The sequence below is a fragment of the Sinocyclocheilus anshuiensis genome, unplaced genomic scaffold (genome assembly GCF_001515605.1).
Source record: "Sinocyclocheilus anshuiensis isolate Anshui unplaced genomic scaffold, SAMN03320099.WGS_v1.1 scaffold112, whole genome shotgun sequence".
Taxonomy (NCBI): Eukaryota; Metazoa; Chordata; class Actinopteri; order Cypriniformes; family Cyprinidae; genus Sinocyclocheilus; species Sinocyclocheilus anshuiensis.
Genome location: NW_015557175.1, coordinates 227,476 through 241,436, shown reverse-complemented (window position 1 = coordinate 241,436; position 13,961 = coordinate 227,476). Strand labels below are relative to the sequence as shown.

Below are 13,961 nucleotides of genomic sequence, written 5' to 3'. Positions count from 1 at the left end.
AATGCTGTATGGTACAGGTGGAAACAATCAAATGTCTCGTTGAAATAGCAGCAATGTAATCTGGGTTACGTGATAAGATTCCAAAAATCAAGGGTGGACTGATTACATTTGGGACATGTGTACAGTTGAAACACCTTTAATAACTTGCGTGCACAGGAACCCCAGGGCGTGTTTTTTGCTCCACACATGCGCATTAGCATTCTCTTTGATCGTGGGAAATTTGAAAAATATATATATCTTAGAGAATATACCAAAAAAAACTCTCACATAATTCTCAAAAAGGAGAGAAACAAAAACTATATATACACATACATACATACATACATACATACATACATATGAGGACTTCGTCTACATCGCAGGCAGGCAGCAGGGAGAAAAAACCCTCTGGTGTGATCAGGGACGTACTAGGAGTAAAAAAACAGCCCTGGATTTTCTCCCAAATAGGCCCACCGCAACTACAAACAGTCGGTACTATCTCACAATATTACAGCAATCCTATCGCATTTATGGCAAATAACATCACACAACCCATGGTGACCCTGCTGACAAAAACAATAGAAACCATCACAGAAATTTGAATGATTCCCACTACAAATACACAGAACGCGTTCCCCTAGCGTTTTCGACGCAGCGTCTCGTTCCCTCGAGGAACTAGGGTTACATACGTAACATGAGACGGTTTCCTGTAGTGTGTTTTGGGACATATTACATTAGGATTTAGTGGCTTTAACAAAAGCCATGATATGACCAATTACCAGTAGAGACCAACAGGCACCTTAGAGTGTAGAATCTAGAAACCTGAAACAACAGAATTCTTCAATTTGAGTATTCATATGTGTCTCTCTCTCTCTCTCTCTCTCTCTGTGTGTGTGTGTCATGTTAATCAGACTAATCACCTTATAGGCTACTTCATTTTCTCTATTTTCTAACTCAGTATCTCTAAAATGTAACCCGTTGTAGAATCGCTGCTGTCTCTTTATAAATGAATGGATATTCATGCCAGACAATGAGAAGTAATAAATAGCAGTGGACACTGGGACCTGGGATTTTACTATAGTGCTATAGGCTACATGCTGTTCCTTTATCTTCAAGTCTTTTGCTTGCCATCACAAGCCCACTCTCCTTCACGTCAGTTTTGGTTTCTTATAAGCAAAAATAGATTGCATTAGCACCCCCTTTTGTCGGCCGTCAGCGTCACTTAATCTCACACTTTTTCTTTGAGGATGAACCAGTAGGCCTGGACTTCTCCAGAACCTCCAGATGGCCAGTCCGCCCCTGATTAAGTCAAGTCAAGTCAAGTCACTGCTTTTTTTCAGGATGGAGAATCTACAGGGGTGTTGGACTGTATTTGTCGGGAAAGTCTAATTGTAACAGCCTTCAGAGAGAAACACAGATTCTCACTTGTCACAAATAAATGGTATATTTTGTATTCTCAAGCATAGGGTAGTGTAGTTAATGTTTTTTTTTTTTTTTTGCCACACACAGTATTAGCCTTAATGTGTAGTGAGCTAAGATTTACTCGAGTGAACTATTCACTTTCTATGTAAATATTCTGTCCAAAAGGTAATGTCAGAAAAGAACAGCTTGTTGTTTGAGAGCTCATACAGCTTTGCGCCTCCCTTTTTTATGGTTGTTTCAAAATCTTTAGACCGCTCAAGTCAAGTCCATTTACTCATGAGAGGAATATAAACCACATTCCGAGAGAAAAACTCAGTAAGTATCATAATACAATTATTTACTTCTGTTTACACAGCTAATTCAAAGTTTATTTGGTCATACATTTTTAATTGAAAGTTCTTGGAATGTACAAAAATTAAATCAAAACAATGTAGGAGTAATATTTATAAAGGCTTACATCTAAAACATATAAGATCATTATTGTCTGCTCTTTAAAAACAGAATTCTTGAAACAGAAAGTGCTTGTGTGTATTTTAATAGTATCACGATAAAAGTGGAAAGACTTCATAAGGCTTATAAGGATTATTATTATTATAAGGATTTAGCGATTCATTTTATTATTATTATTATTATTTTGTACTTTATTAAAGTGATGAAGAGAGAGGAATCAGAGAATATCCTGAAGATTCTGTTTTCAGTAAAAAGTACTTGCCTCACCCTCTAGCAACCAGCAGAAAAACAGCCTGATGACTTTATTACCCCAGCTGTAAAATCACTATCAGTAAGAGCAGGAAACCCAACAGTCAAGATTACAGTAAAGCCTGTAAAACTTTGGACTCTGATTCGCTTTTTGTTAAATTAAATATTACTGTAGTTATTTTTATACTGTAGTTATTTTTTAATAATTTAGTATTCATTTACTACTTCAGTCTGTGTGCATTGAATTTATTTAATACACGAGTTTCACAATTTGAGTTGAATTACTGAAATAAATTAAATTTATTGAGATGCACCTGTATTTTGCAGATGCTTTTTCCCAGATGCATATCATACACATTATATGATAAAAGCCTTAATATTTGCAGCACACAATGTCAAATTTAAGTACGACCTAGTATACAAGAGCAGAAGTGAAATACAAAAGAAAATATTATATGAAGCATTTGTTGCAGAAGGGGTGTGTTTTCAGCCTTTTCCTGAAAGTTGTGATGATCTCAGCAGATTGGGTGGAGATTGGCAGCTTGTCCAAGAAAAGAAAGGGTGCAGTATCTGGAATGCGACTTTGTCCTTCTTTGTGAAAAACCCCTAGGCATTACTCACTCACCATTAATGGTGCGATGGAACGTACATAAATACATACAATTGGTCATCAAGCTTCCTTACTTGTTGCCATTAGTGTTGTAGAACCCAAGTGAACGGTGATGTTTTGGTCAACTGACAGGTTGGAAGCAGTCCATTAGATCTGGTCTGTCAGAAACAGAACGAAACTGCAGAGTGAATGAATTTGATCTGGAAGTGTGGAGATAAGTGATATACAGTGGGTACGGAAAGTATTCAGACCCCCTTAAAAAATTAACTTAAATGATTTTAGCAAATGGCTGCAATATAACAAAGAGTGAAAAATGTAAGGGGGTCTGAATACTTTCCGTACCCACTGTATACAGTCGTGGCCTAATGGTTAGAGAGTCAGACTTGTAACCCAAAGGTTGTGGATTCTAGTCTTGGTACTGGCAGGAATTGTCGTGGGGGAAGTGAATGACCAGTGCTTTCTTCTCTCAATATGATGACTGAGATGAGACTCTTGAGCAAGGCACCGAACCCCCAACTGCTCCCCGGGCGCCACAGCAAAAATGACTGCCACTGCTCCAAGTGTGTGTGTATGCACTTGGATGGGTTAAATGCAGAGCACAAATTTAGAGTATAGGACACCATACTTGGCTACACGTCACTTTTTTCACTTTTTATACAGACTGTTGTGACAAAGGAATGTTCAACAGATTACTGATGTCATGACTTCCAGAAAGAGAGAGGATGACACAAGAATGGACAAGAGGTGAGTAACATTCAAAGGATTGTGTAATGTTTTTAATATGCAGCATCTGAATAGCAGTGCTCTTTTTGACTGACCCAGGATAAGAGATGAGACTGTATGTCAGGGTTCCTCAAAACAACAACAATTGCAATTTGGTCTTCTCTTTGCCATTGTGATGTAGGCTATTTGATAGTAACCTGGAACCACATAAAATCAGATACAAAAACAAATTGTGAGCCTGTGAAACTTAATCACATTGAAGCAAACTGAATTAAGAGATCTGTATAATCACCTGGCCTGATGGGAGCCTAGTTAACCCATGTGACCACATGGCCTGGTTTTTCAAGCAGGGATTTTGCCATTCCATATCTATTCTACATGTTGCTAATTTTGTATGATTTTTTTTAATGAAAGTGTGCCTTGTACTGCTCGATACTGTACATAACCTCCACCATTGATTAGTATTAAAAAACAAGAAATAAAAAAAAAAAAAAAAAAAAAAACCACAGGTACGTGAGATCAAGGTTTCCGTTATCAAAAAAAACAACAAAAAAAACAAAACAACAACATACTAGTGTACTATTTCAATAGTCTATGGGACTAAATTGGCCCACTTACTAGTGTATAAAAGTATACTTTAAGTATAACAGTAGTAAACTTTGAGTACACAAATAGTTTAATTCTATGTTATATCTATGTCTGTACTGCAACTATACTAAAAGTGAACATAGTTATACTGATAAAAGGAGTGACAATGACGAAATTAGTGTTTACCTCAGAGCTTTGAAAGTTTGTGCATAATGAAATACGGTTTAACTGCTTCTGTGTTTTAGTCTAAATCAGAAAGAATGTCCTGAACCCAGCTGGGTTTCCATGAAGAGTGACCAGTCAATAGATGATATAATCAACTTCAGTTCAGGAGACTTTTCTGCTGATCTGAGGTGAGGACAGTTTCATGGTGGATTGGTTCTCAATGTTTTTTTTCATATATACACACACATATATACAAACACACATAATATATATAAATATATATATATATATATATATATAAACAAATAAATAAAAAGTGTAATTTTGGTTTTATAGGGTCTTTTAAATGCAAATACTGTGTAAATATACATTTGCAAAGTTTACATGCACCAATGAGCTCTCAAGGAAGATTTCTGTTCACTGCTGTGCTCCTGTCTGCTCCCACAAGCTTCATTTTGAATATGACTACTTCCACAGAACTTTGTTCCATGTCCATGTTTACAATGATTTTGTTCTCACCAACTTTAGCTTATGCCTTATAAGAAATTATAGTCTGCCTCGACCCAGCTTCCACTCCAAATTGTGTATTAAACTATGCTCCTTTCTCTACAAAGAGCTTAATTATCATATAGATGGTTCTTTCCGATTAAATCATATGTAAATAGTACCTCCGGAGCGATAATTTGTCACTTATAGCGTGGGAGAAGCAGCAGGTCGTCAAGAACCATCTGCTGACCAAAAGGGTACATGAAATAACTGCTATGGATTCAGTTTAATCTTATCACCTTAACATTTGGTTGTTCCCACTTGAGTCTACCGAAGATGTGGGAACGGAAGGCTATCACTTTCATTGTCATCCGCAATTTACATTTAAAACGAAACTTAATTTACATATTGAGCAGGAAGATGAACGTAATACAGTATAAAATGATTGAGCTTAGGATGTTCGGGGTTCAGTCTGACTCCGTTGAACCCAAGGTACTACATATACTTTGTCACTACTATTCTGTAAAAAGTTATTCTTCACCAAGATCACTTTCTTACACCTTTGTATGCATTTTATGTATTTTTAACAATGCACAATAAATGACGAGTTGGCAGTTGAGATTCTGAAGCACTGTTAAGTTCAAAGTTATTCTAGGGCAGTTGAATTGAGAAGCGTCTAGTGACTCCCTTGTTTACACTATTTAGAAATATGCATATTCATCAATGGTAAGGTTGTTGTGTGCATACTGTATATATTTTACCAGGAAACTCAGCATGGAGGAAGAGGATGAAGGCCAGAGAAAATTCAAACATGGGTTTCCGAACATCACATTGCTTGTTCAGAGAAAGTTGAATCAAATGGACCTCACTACTACGCTACAGAAAAGTAAGAGCTTGGACCTTTTAAATAATAGAACCTCCCAAGTGATGGCAACCTGTATTAAACCAATTTACAGACAGCATACACTAAAAAATGCTGGGTTAAATACAACCCAGTGCTGGGTAAAATAGGGACAATTTTACCCAGCACTGGGTTGTATTTAACCCAGCATTTTTTAGTGTGTAGGGTGATTTAGTCAATGGAGGAAAGGAGGAGCGGATTAGAAGTTAAAGACATTTTGTCAGGGGAGAATTCCAGAGAGTAAGGTTTCACAAACACTGAACTGCGAGTTGATTAACCAAAAGCTTTTTGGAACCAAAAATTGAGGTTATCCACTTACTCAGAGTAAACTTACCCAAACTTTCCAAGTCGAATAACCTGCTTTCTGGAATACTCCTCAGAAGCAGGTCTAACAAAATCCACCGTAGGCAAGTTAGACTGCATCCAAGTGCAGTTTTATGGAACAATAAATTAAACCAACACAAACTAAACAGAACCAAACGAGTTACTTGACCTGACTAGACTCACCATAAGCGGGTTATAACATCAAAGCTAGGCAAAGGCACAAAGGAAACATGAGGACTATATATACACATGGACTAATGACATAATAAGGAACACCTAAGGGTAATCAAACAATGAAGCAATGGAAAGACAACACAGAAACCACATGACAAGATCAACCATAAACATAAAGCCTGCATAACACCACAAGCTTGAGCTTCGCATCAGCTTCATGTCAGGGTAACTTCATCTTCGCTGCAGCTGCAGACTCGCGAGAGTATTCACACTGGATGCAAAAATAGACTCGGTGCCGAATCCATTGCTTCAGTGCTGCTCACGCGACATGCCTGCTTGACGCTCAAGCATTGCTGCTCCTGCTCCCGGTGTGAATGCACTCATTTGTTAACATGCACACTGAAAAAAATATGCGCTGCTCATGCGCCGCTCATGCTTGCAGTGTGAAACCGGCCTAACACATAAAGCAAGAGAAGATGTGTTTTTTTCGACTTGAGGTGGCACTGTGCAGACCGATCGGTGTATGACATCAAAGTACAGAGAGAGCGATTCGCAAGCTTTCATAGCTGTCTGCTCTCTTCTAATCGCTTTTGCGATAATTTGATGTCAATTGGTCATTGGTCTGCACAGTGCTGCATCAAGCTGAACATGGCATGATCATATGAGGGAACAGAGAGCCACATGACAAACCCAGGTACAAAACTACAAATTAAAAGACACGAAACAAACCCCAAATCCAACATCACAGTTAGCTCATAGTCAGTAATTTGGTAGTCTGACTGGTAGAGTATGATGCTAAAACGGCCAAGGTCATGCGTTCAATTCGCAGGAAACCTGCAGATTGTCAAAATGTATAGGGACCTTTCATTGTAGGTCACTCTGAATATAAAGCATGGTAATAAGTACTCTATTTTACTTAAGTTTCTGTTGTTTTCATCAGATCTTGTTCCTGTGTCTCCACAAAAACACAAATCCAGACTGGGAGAGAAATTCCAGTTGCTAAATGACGGAATATCATATCAAGGGAACTTAACACTTTTGAATGAGATCTATACAGAGCTCTTCATCACGCAGGGAGACAGTGGAGAGGTCAATAATGAACATGAGGTGAGACAGATTGAGATGTCCCGAAGGCTAGAGAAGCAGGAAATACCAATTAAATGCAATGATATCTTTAAACCCTCACCTGGACAATACAAACCCATCAGAAGTGTGCTGACAAAAGGAGTTGCTGGCATAGGAAAAACAGTGTCTGTACAGAAGTTCATTCTGGACTGGGCTGAGGGAAAAGCAAACCAGGACGTCCACCTCATATTTGCACTTCCTTTCAGGGAGCTGAATTTTATGAAGGAGGAAAATAAAAGTCTAATGGAGCTTCTCCATCGATTTTTCTCAGATATAAAGGAACTGAGATCATCAGACCTTGATGATTACAAAGTTATGTTTATCTTTGACGGGCTTGATGAGTGTCAACTTCCTTTAAATTTCCAAACTAATCAGATGTTGTCTGATGTCACACACTCTGCTTTAGTGGATGTGCTGCTGACCAACCTCATCAAAGGAAAGCTGCTTCCTTCTGCTCTTATATGGATAACCTCTCGACCAGCAGCAGCCAGTCAGATCCCTCCTGAGTGTGTTGATCGGGTCACAGTGGTACGAGGATTCAGTGATGCTCAGAAAGAAATATATTTCAGGAAGAAGATCAATGACCAGAGTCTAGCCAACAGAATTATCACACATATCAAATCATCAAGAAGCCTGTACATCATGTGTCACATACCAGTCTTTTGCTGGATTTCAGCCACTGTTCTAGAGAGAATGTTGCATGAAGCAGAGAGTGCAGAGATCCCCAAAACTCTCACTCAAATGTTCACACACTTCCTGATCTTTCAGACCAAAATGAAGACCCAGAAGTATGATGATAGAAGTGAGGTTGATCTTCAGCAGGCCAGAAAAACAATTTTTTCACTGGGCAAATTGGCTTTTGAACAACTGGAAACAGGCAACCTAATTTTCTATGAGGAGGACCTGAGACAATGTGGCATTGATGCCAAAGAAGTGTCAGTGTACTCGGGAGTTTTTACCCAGATCTTCAGAGAGGAGATTGGCCTGTGTCTGGGAAAATTGTACAGCTTTGTGCATCTGAGCATTCAGGAGTTTTTTGCTGCTTTGTTCAGGTTTCTCTCCTTTGTTTCAAATAAGAAACATAAGTCAGAAATAACCGATTTTCAAAAAAAGGAAGTGGACAAGGCTTTACAGAGTGAGAATGGACACATGGATCTTTATCTTCAGTTTCTTCTGGGTCTCTCACTGCAGTCCAATCAGAGTCTTTTGCCAAGTCTGTTGACACAGACAAGAAACACGACTCATAGCAGTTTGGAAATAATTGAGTACATCAAGGAGAAGATCAGGGAGAATCCCTCCCCAGAAAAATCCATCAATCTGTTTCACTGTCTGAATGAACTGAATGATCATTTTCTACAGCATGAAGTCCAAACATACCTGAAAGGAACTCGTGTTGATCGTCTCGCTGATGCTAAGCTCTCTCCTGATCAGTGGTCAGCTTTGGTGTTTGTGTTACTGAACTCAGACGAGGAGCTTACTGACTTTGAACTAAGTAAATATCATCAATCAGAAGAAGGTCTTCTGAGGCTGCTGCCAGTGGTCAAAGTATGCAGAAAAGCAAAGTGAGCATTTACATTGCTTAACTATTTAATGTATTTGAACAAAACACTAGAAATAATAAATATTGAATCCAGAATATTTCATGTTTCAATGTTTAATTTACACTACAGCATGTGTTTATTGATTAAATTATTTATAAAACTGTATTGTTACTTTAATATGAAGTTGAACAATGCAAGTTAACATACAGTTGTTATTATGCTTTCTTAGTCTGAGTGGCTGTTTTCTTACATGGAGAAGCTGTTCAGCTCTGGCCAAATCTCTTAGAAATTTGAGAGTGCTGAACCTGAGTCATAATAACCTACAGAATTCAGGAATCAAGCTGCTCTCTGCAGAACTAAAAAACTCTCACTGTGAACTCAAGACATTAAAGTAAGTACTGTGTATATTCAATGCAATCAGTAGTTAATAACAACTATAAGTGGAAATAACATACTATAAATTACACTGCAGTAATGACCTGTAGACTAAGATAATCAGAGGTAGAAGGTCTTGTTTTACATTTAGATTTTTCTTTGTTAGATATTTTCTATCCTGCACTGGTTGTTTATCTTTCTTTTTTTATTATTGCAATCCAACACTCACTGCTTACTGGACACCTCATTCATATGCTTTTAACATAACTGTGTAAGTATGAGAAGTGTTTTTTTCTGTATTTCTCTGCAGGCTGTACAACTGCAGCATTGGAGAGGAGGGTTTTGATGCTCTTGTTTCAGCTCTGAGACTAAACCCCTCACACCTGAGAGAACTGGATGTGAGCTGGAATAAACCAGGAGTCTCCGGAGTTATGTTGCTCTCTGATCTACTAAAGGATCCACACTGTAACCTGGAGAAACTACAGTGAGTGTTATTATTTTTGTCATATTTTAAAATGGTTGGATTATTTCACCTCTCTCTTCTGTCTCTATCTGTTTCACCCATTACTGCAAATGGTTGGATGGGATGCCGAAGGCAATCTTTTCCCATATATTAGGGGAGTGCTTCCCAACCTTGTTCCTGGAGGCACACCAACAGTACACATTTTCTAACTCTTGAATGGATGGGTTAGGTGTGGGAAACATCCAAAAATGTATACTGTTGCTATGCCTCAAGGAACAGGGTTGGGAAACCTTAGGGGATAGGGGGATTTGCCAGTATCCCCTATTAAACTCAGGCATCAAGACACAGTGGGCCATCCCCAGTGGCTCTATCAGACTGTCCATCTGAGGCATGGGGTAGCTGTTGAACATGGAAATGTTGTTTAATCTCCTGCAGTCATTAGAGAACTGGAAGGTGTCTACCCTCTTTGCTCAGAGTAGTTAAGAGATTGGCTGTTATCCCCACACCTCCCTGTCTGTGGGTTAGTTTGAGATGAGCCTATTGTCCAATAGTCCTGGGTTGTCACCTGAACAGAAATTAAAATACTGTGAAGCATTTGGAGGCTTGAAGCAAGTCTTGAATTCGAAAGTGAATTCCATGTATGGAAACTTGTCCCAGTTGTGCCCATACACTTGAGCATCTGGCTGAAGCATTCATCAAGCATTTTAATTTGGGGAGGTAAATCGAGATCTGGAGCTGTTCCACCTGAAGGGGCTTACTTATTTCTAGAGCTGGGTAGAAATATTTTTAATTAATTTAAATCTTTATTTGAACAATCTCGATACTGATTAATAAATGCCAAGGTCAATATTGTAGTCTAGTGCTTTTTCAGTTAATGTTTGAGTAAAAAGAGCCACTAAACAGTATTTGTAGCATTCTTCCCATTCAGCAAAGTTGAATGAGTTTTGTTAAGTTTTTTTGTTTTTTTTGTTACATTTGTTAAAATGGAAGGAAGGTAACCCTCCCGTAGCAGGGTTGGCTATACCCCTGATGTATAGTTTACAGCACGAGTTGAAAATTGTACTTGAAATATTTCCAAATGAACTGATACTCATACAAGATCAGAGATGAATCAAACTGAGAGTTGAAATTGAATCAGAATATAATCATGAGGTCTGTATCAATACCCTGCCCTACACAGTTCTACCATCCACCAGGAGATGAAGGGGATGCCCCAGTCCGTCATAATGCCTTCAGTATCCACACCTAGCTAAAGAGAATAAACAGCTCCTTTGAAATAATCATCAAATAGTCATTGTTTATGATGAGAGAATCCACAAGAGTGCAGAATTCAGTCAGTGACTCCTGTGTTTTCAGTGGATTTCTTCTTCACTCTCATCTAATCTAAATGCCTCTACATTCATATGTTCAACATAATTGATGCTCAATGCTACAAAAAAAAAAAAAAAAAAAAAAAAAAATATTTTTGATGGCATCTAAATTTAATGTATCGATTTTCACATTTCACTTTAAGTCAAGTCAAGTCAAGTCACTTTTATTTATATAGCTCTTTTAACAATACAGATTGTGTCAAAGCAACTGTACAGCATTAATTAGGAAAATATTGTGTCAATAATGCAAAATGATAACCGTAAACATTCAATGTTCAGTTAAAGGCAGTTCATCATTGAATTCAGTGATGTCATCATCCAGCTCAGTTCAGTTTAAATAGTGTCTGGCACAGGTGACTGAATGATGATACGAACAAGATGGAAACAATATGAGATGGAGAGGAGGAAGAGTACATGTAAGAAGTGGAGGATGAGGAGGAAGAGGGTGTGGAGAGAAAGAGTAAGGTATAGAGAGTGTTATCAAGGCTGGATCTGTCAGACCAGAGGGTTTTTTCTCTTTGTCTAGCAAAAAAGACAACATTACTTGTGATGTGGACAAAGTCCTCAGGCCGGACTCAAGCACAAAGACATGGTGCTAAGACAGAATGAATCTCTCCTCGACCCTGATTTTACACTTGCACAACTTACAGTATTTTAGTGTACTGTAACATGCTATTCATTTAGAATTTTTATTTGACCTTTTTGGACTGGGAATAATATTCTTGCAGTACATATTCACCTTACTCAGTTGCAATTACTATACTTTTTTACAGAATTGCAAAATTGTTAAAGTATTAATACAATATACTTTTTTCTGTAATGTTCTGGATGCAGTGTTCTCCATTTTTCAGTGTAGTGTCTAGTTAATGCTCTGTAGTGTTTATTTTATTGACTCATGTGTGTGTGATCTGAGAGCACCGTTTGATTTTGAGTACAGGTGAAATGGTTTTGCAGTGATTGTTTGATTTTGATGGAAGAGTTAGATGTTACACCCCGTCTAGGGGTAAAGGATGCAACATGAAAAGAGAGAGAGGAAGCGGGGATTCTTTTGAGGGTTTTTAATGAAACCACACACACACACAAAAAAACAATACAATCATCAAAAGAAATAAATAGGGAATTTCCTTCAGGAGTTGACCAGGCCAAAATAATAAACAAAACTTCTTTATTTTAAGACTTCTTTCCTAAACCCTAACCAAAATAAAATAAAATGAAAAAGTACAATATACGAACCTAACTCCCTAACCAAAAACAGAGATCAAAAAGGTTACAATAAACAAAATGGCGTCAAACTCCTTACTTTCTCCCAACCCTCTATATTTACAATGATATAAAACTATTTACAAGATCAGGCAAACAGCGTTAAAAAGGAGAATCCAAATCCACGTCATAACAAGCAATGGGGTCAAAAACCGAACAGTTCCTACTTACAAAATTCGTATCTCTTTCAAAGATCAAACAATCCTCACTCTAAACAATCAAAGTTCAACTAAGGGAACACACAGCCAAAACCCAACAACTCTCTCTCCTCTCCTCTACTCTCCTCTACTCTACTCTACTCTCTCACAGATACAATAACAGGAGATGGAACTGTGCATTCAAGCTTAGGACGAGAAACATACAATTTTAGCATGTTAATATGACATACCCTCTCTTTCCTTTTCCGGTCAGGGGTTTTTACCACATAGTCGGTGTCACTTAACTTTTCCTCAATCACATATGGACCTTCAAATTTAGCTTGGAGAGTTGACCCAGGCAAAGGCAGTAACACAAGAACTTCATCATCAGGCTCAAATGAACGTTGAACAGTGTGTTTATCATATCTGCTTTTCATTTGAGACTGTGAACTTTCTAAGCTCTGCTGTGCCAGCTTCCAGACAGAATGCAATCTTTCATGGTAATAACTCGCATGGTCTAACACATTCTGTTTTGTAACTGAGTGACTTTGAGAAAGAAATTGTTCTTGCAACTCCTGAGTCAATAGCGCATTACTTTCTGATACACATGGTATATCAACTACTTCAGGAAGACAAGACACCTTACTTTCGGCTAAATCATTACCAAGGATGAGAGAAATGCCCTTCAGTGGCAACTGAGATTGTACGGCTATTTTAACTAACCCAGTCATAAGATGAGAACGCAAATAAATCTCGTGGAGTGGAACCCTAACTACCCCAAGTTCAATTCCTTGAACTAGGACATCTGAACCACAGCTGGACTGTGTTGAAAAAGGAAGTACATCTGTCAAGATGAACGACTGTGCTGCACCCGTATCTCTCAAAATGTTTATGCTCGGTGTCTTAATTCAGAAAAGGAGACTGTACCATCACACACAAATGGTTCAAATGTGGGATCAATCGCAAGCATAGACTCTAAAGAGTGGGTATGCACAAAAGCAACACTTTTATGTGCGTTCTGTGCTTTCCTCTGGTTCTTACGTTGTAACGCAGGACATACAGCAATCAAATGACCCTTCTCACGACAGTAAACACTCTCACGAGAATCCGGACCCTGCTCATCATTCTGGCCAATCACAGTTTTAGGATTGTGATTACGTTCAGTGACACGACGGGAAGAACGTAAAGGAGAAAATACAATTTTGTGTGTAAGCACGAATTCATCTGCAAAGATAGCAGCTTCGGTGAGTGATGTCACTTTTTGCTCATTCAAATTAACTACTACCTTTTCAGACACGCAATTCTTAAACTCCTCTACGAGGATTAACTCCTTAAGTTGCTCAAATGTGCTGATTTTACTTGCTGCACACCACTTCTCAAACAGAATAGTCTTTTCTCGGGTTTCGTGAATTTAGTTTGAGTATTTGGATTTGTGTTTAAGGTTTTGAGAAAATGATTGATGATTTAAAGAAATGTGTTTTAGCAATTCAGAAAAACTGTAATGCAGCCTAAAAATCCTTTAACGGATTTGAATATTAGAAATGTGTTAGTGTGTTATGTGTAAGCCAGATTAAAGAGATGGGTCTTTAATCTAGATTTAAACTGACAGAGTTTGTCTG

General features: G+C 38.1%; 1 protein-coding gene across 1 annotated transcript in view; it reads left to right on the top strand.

The window, feature by feature from the left end:
• The first annotated feature begins 5,446 nt into the window (after window positions 1–5,446).
• LOC107678364 (protein NLRC3) overlaps window positions 5,447–13,961 on the top strand; it is a 12,897-nt gene continuing 4,382 nt past the window's right edge. The window contains exons 1-4 of the mRNA XM_016473603.1: window positions 5,447–5,558; window positions 7,012–8,758; window positions 8,967–9,128; window positions 9,423–9,596. Coding sequence (XP_016329089.1) covers window positions 5,447–5,558; window positions 7,012–8,758; window positions 8,967–9,128; window positions 9,423–9,596 — 2,195 coding nt within the window. The remainder of the gene's footprint in view (window positions 5,559–7,011; window positions 8,759–8,966; window positions 9,129–9,422; window positions 9,597–13,961) is intronic.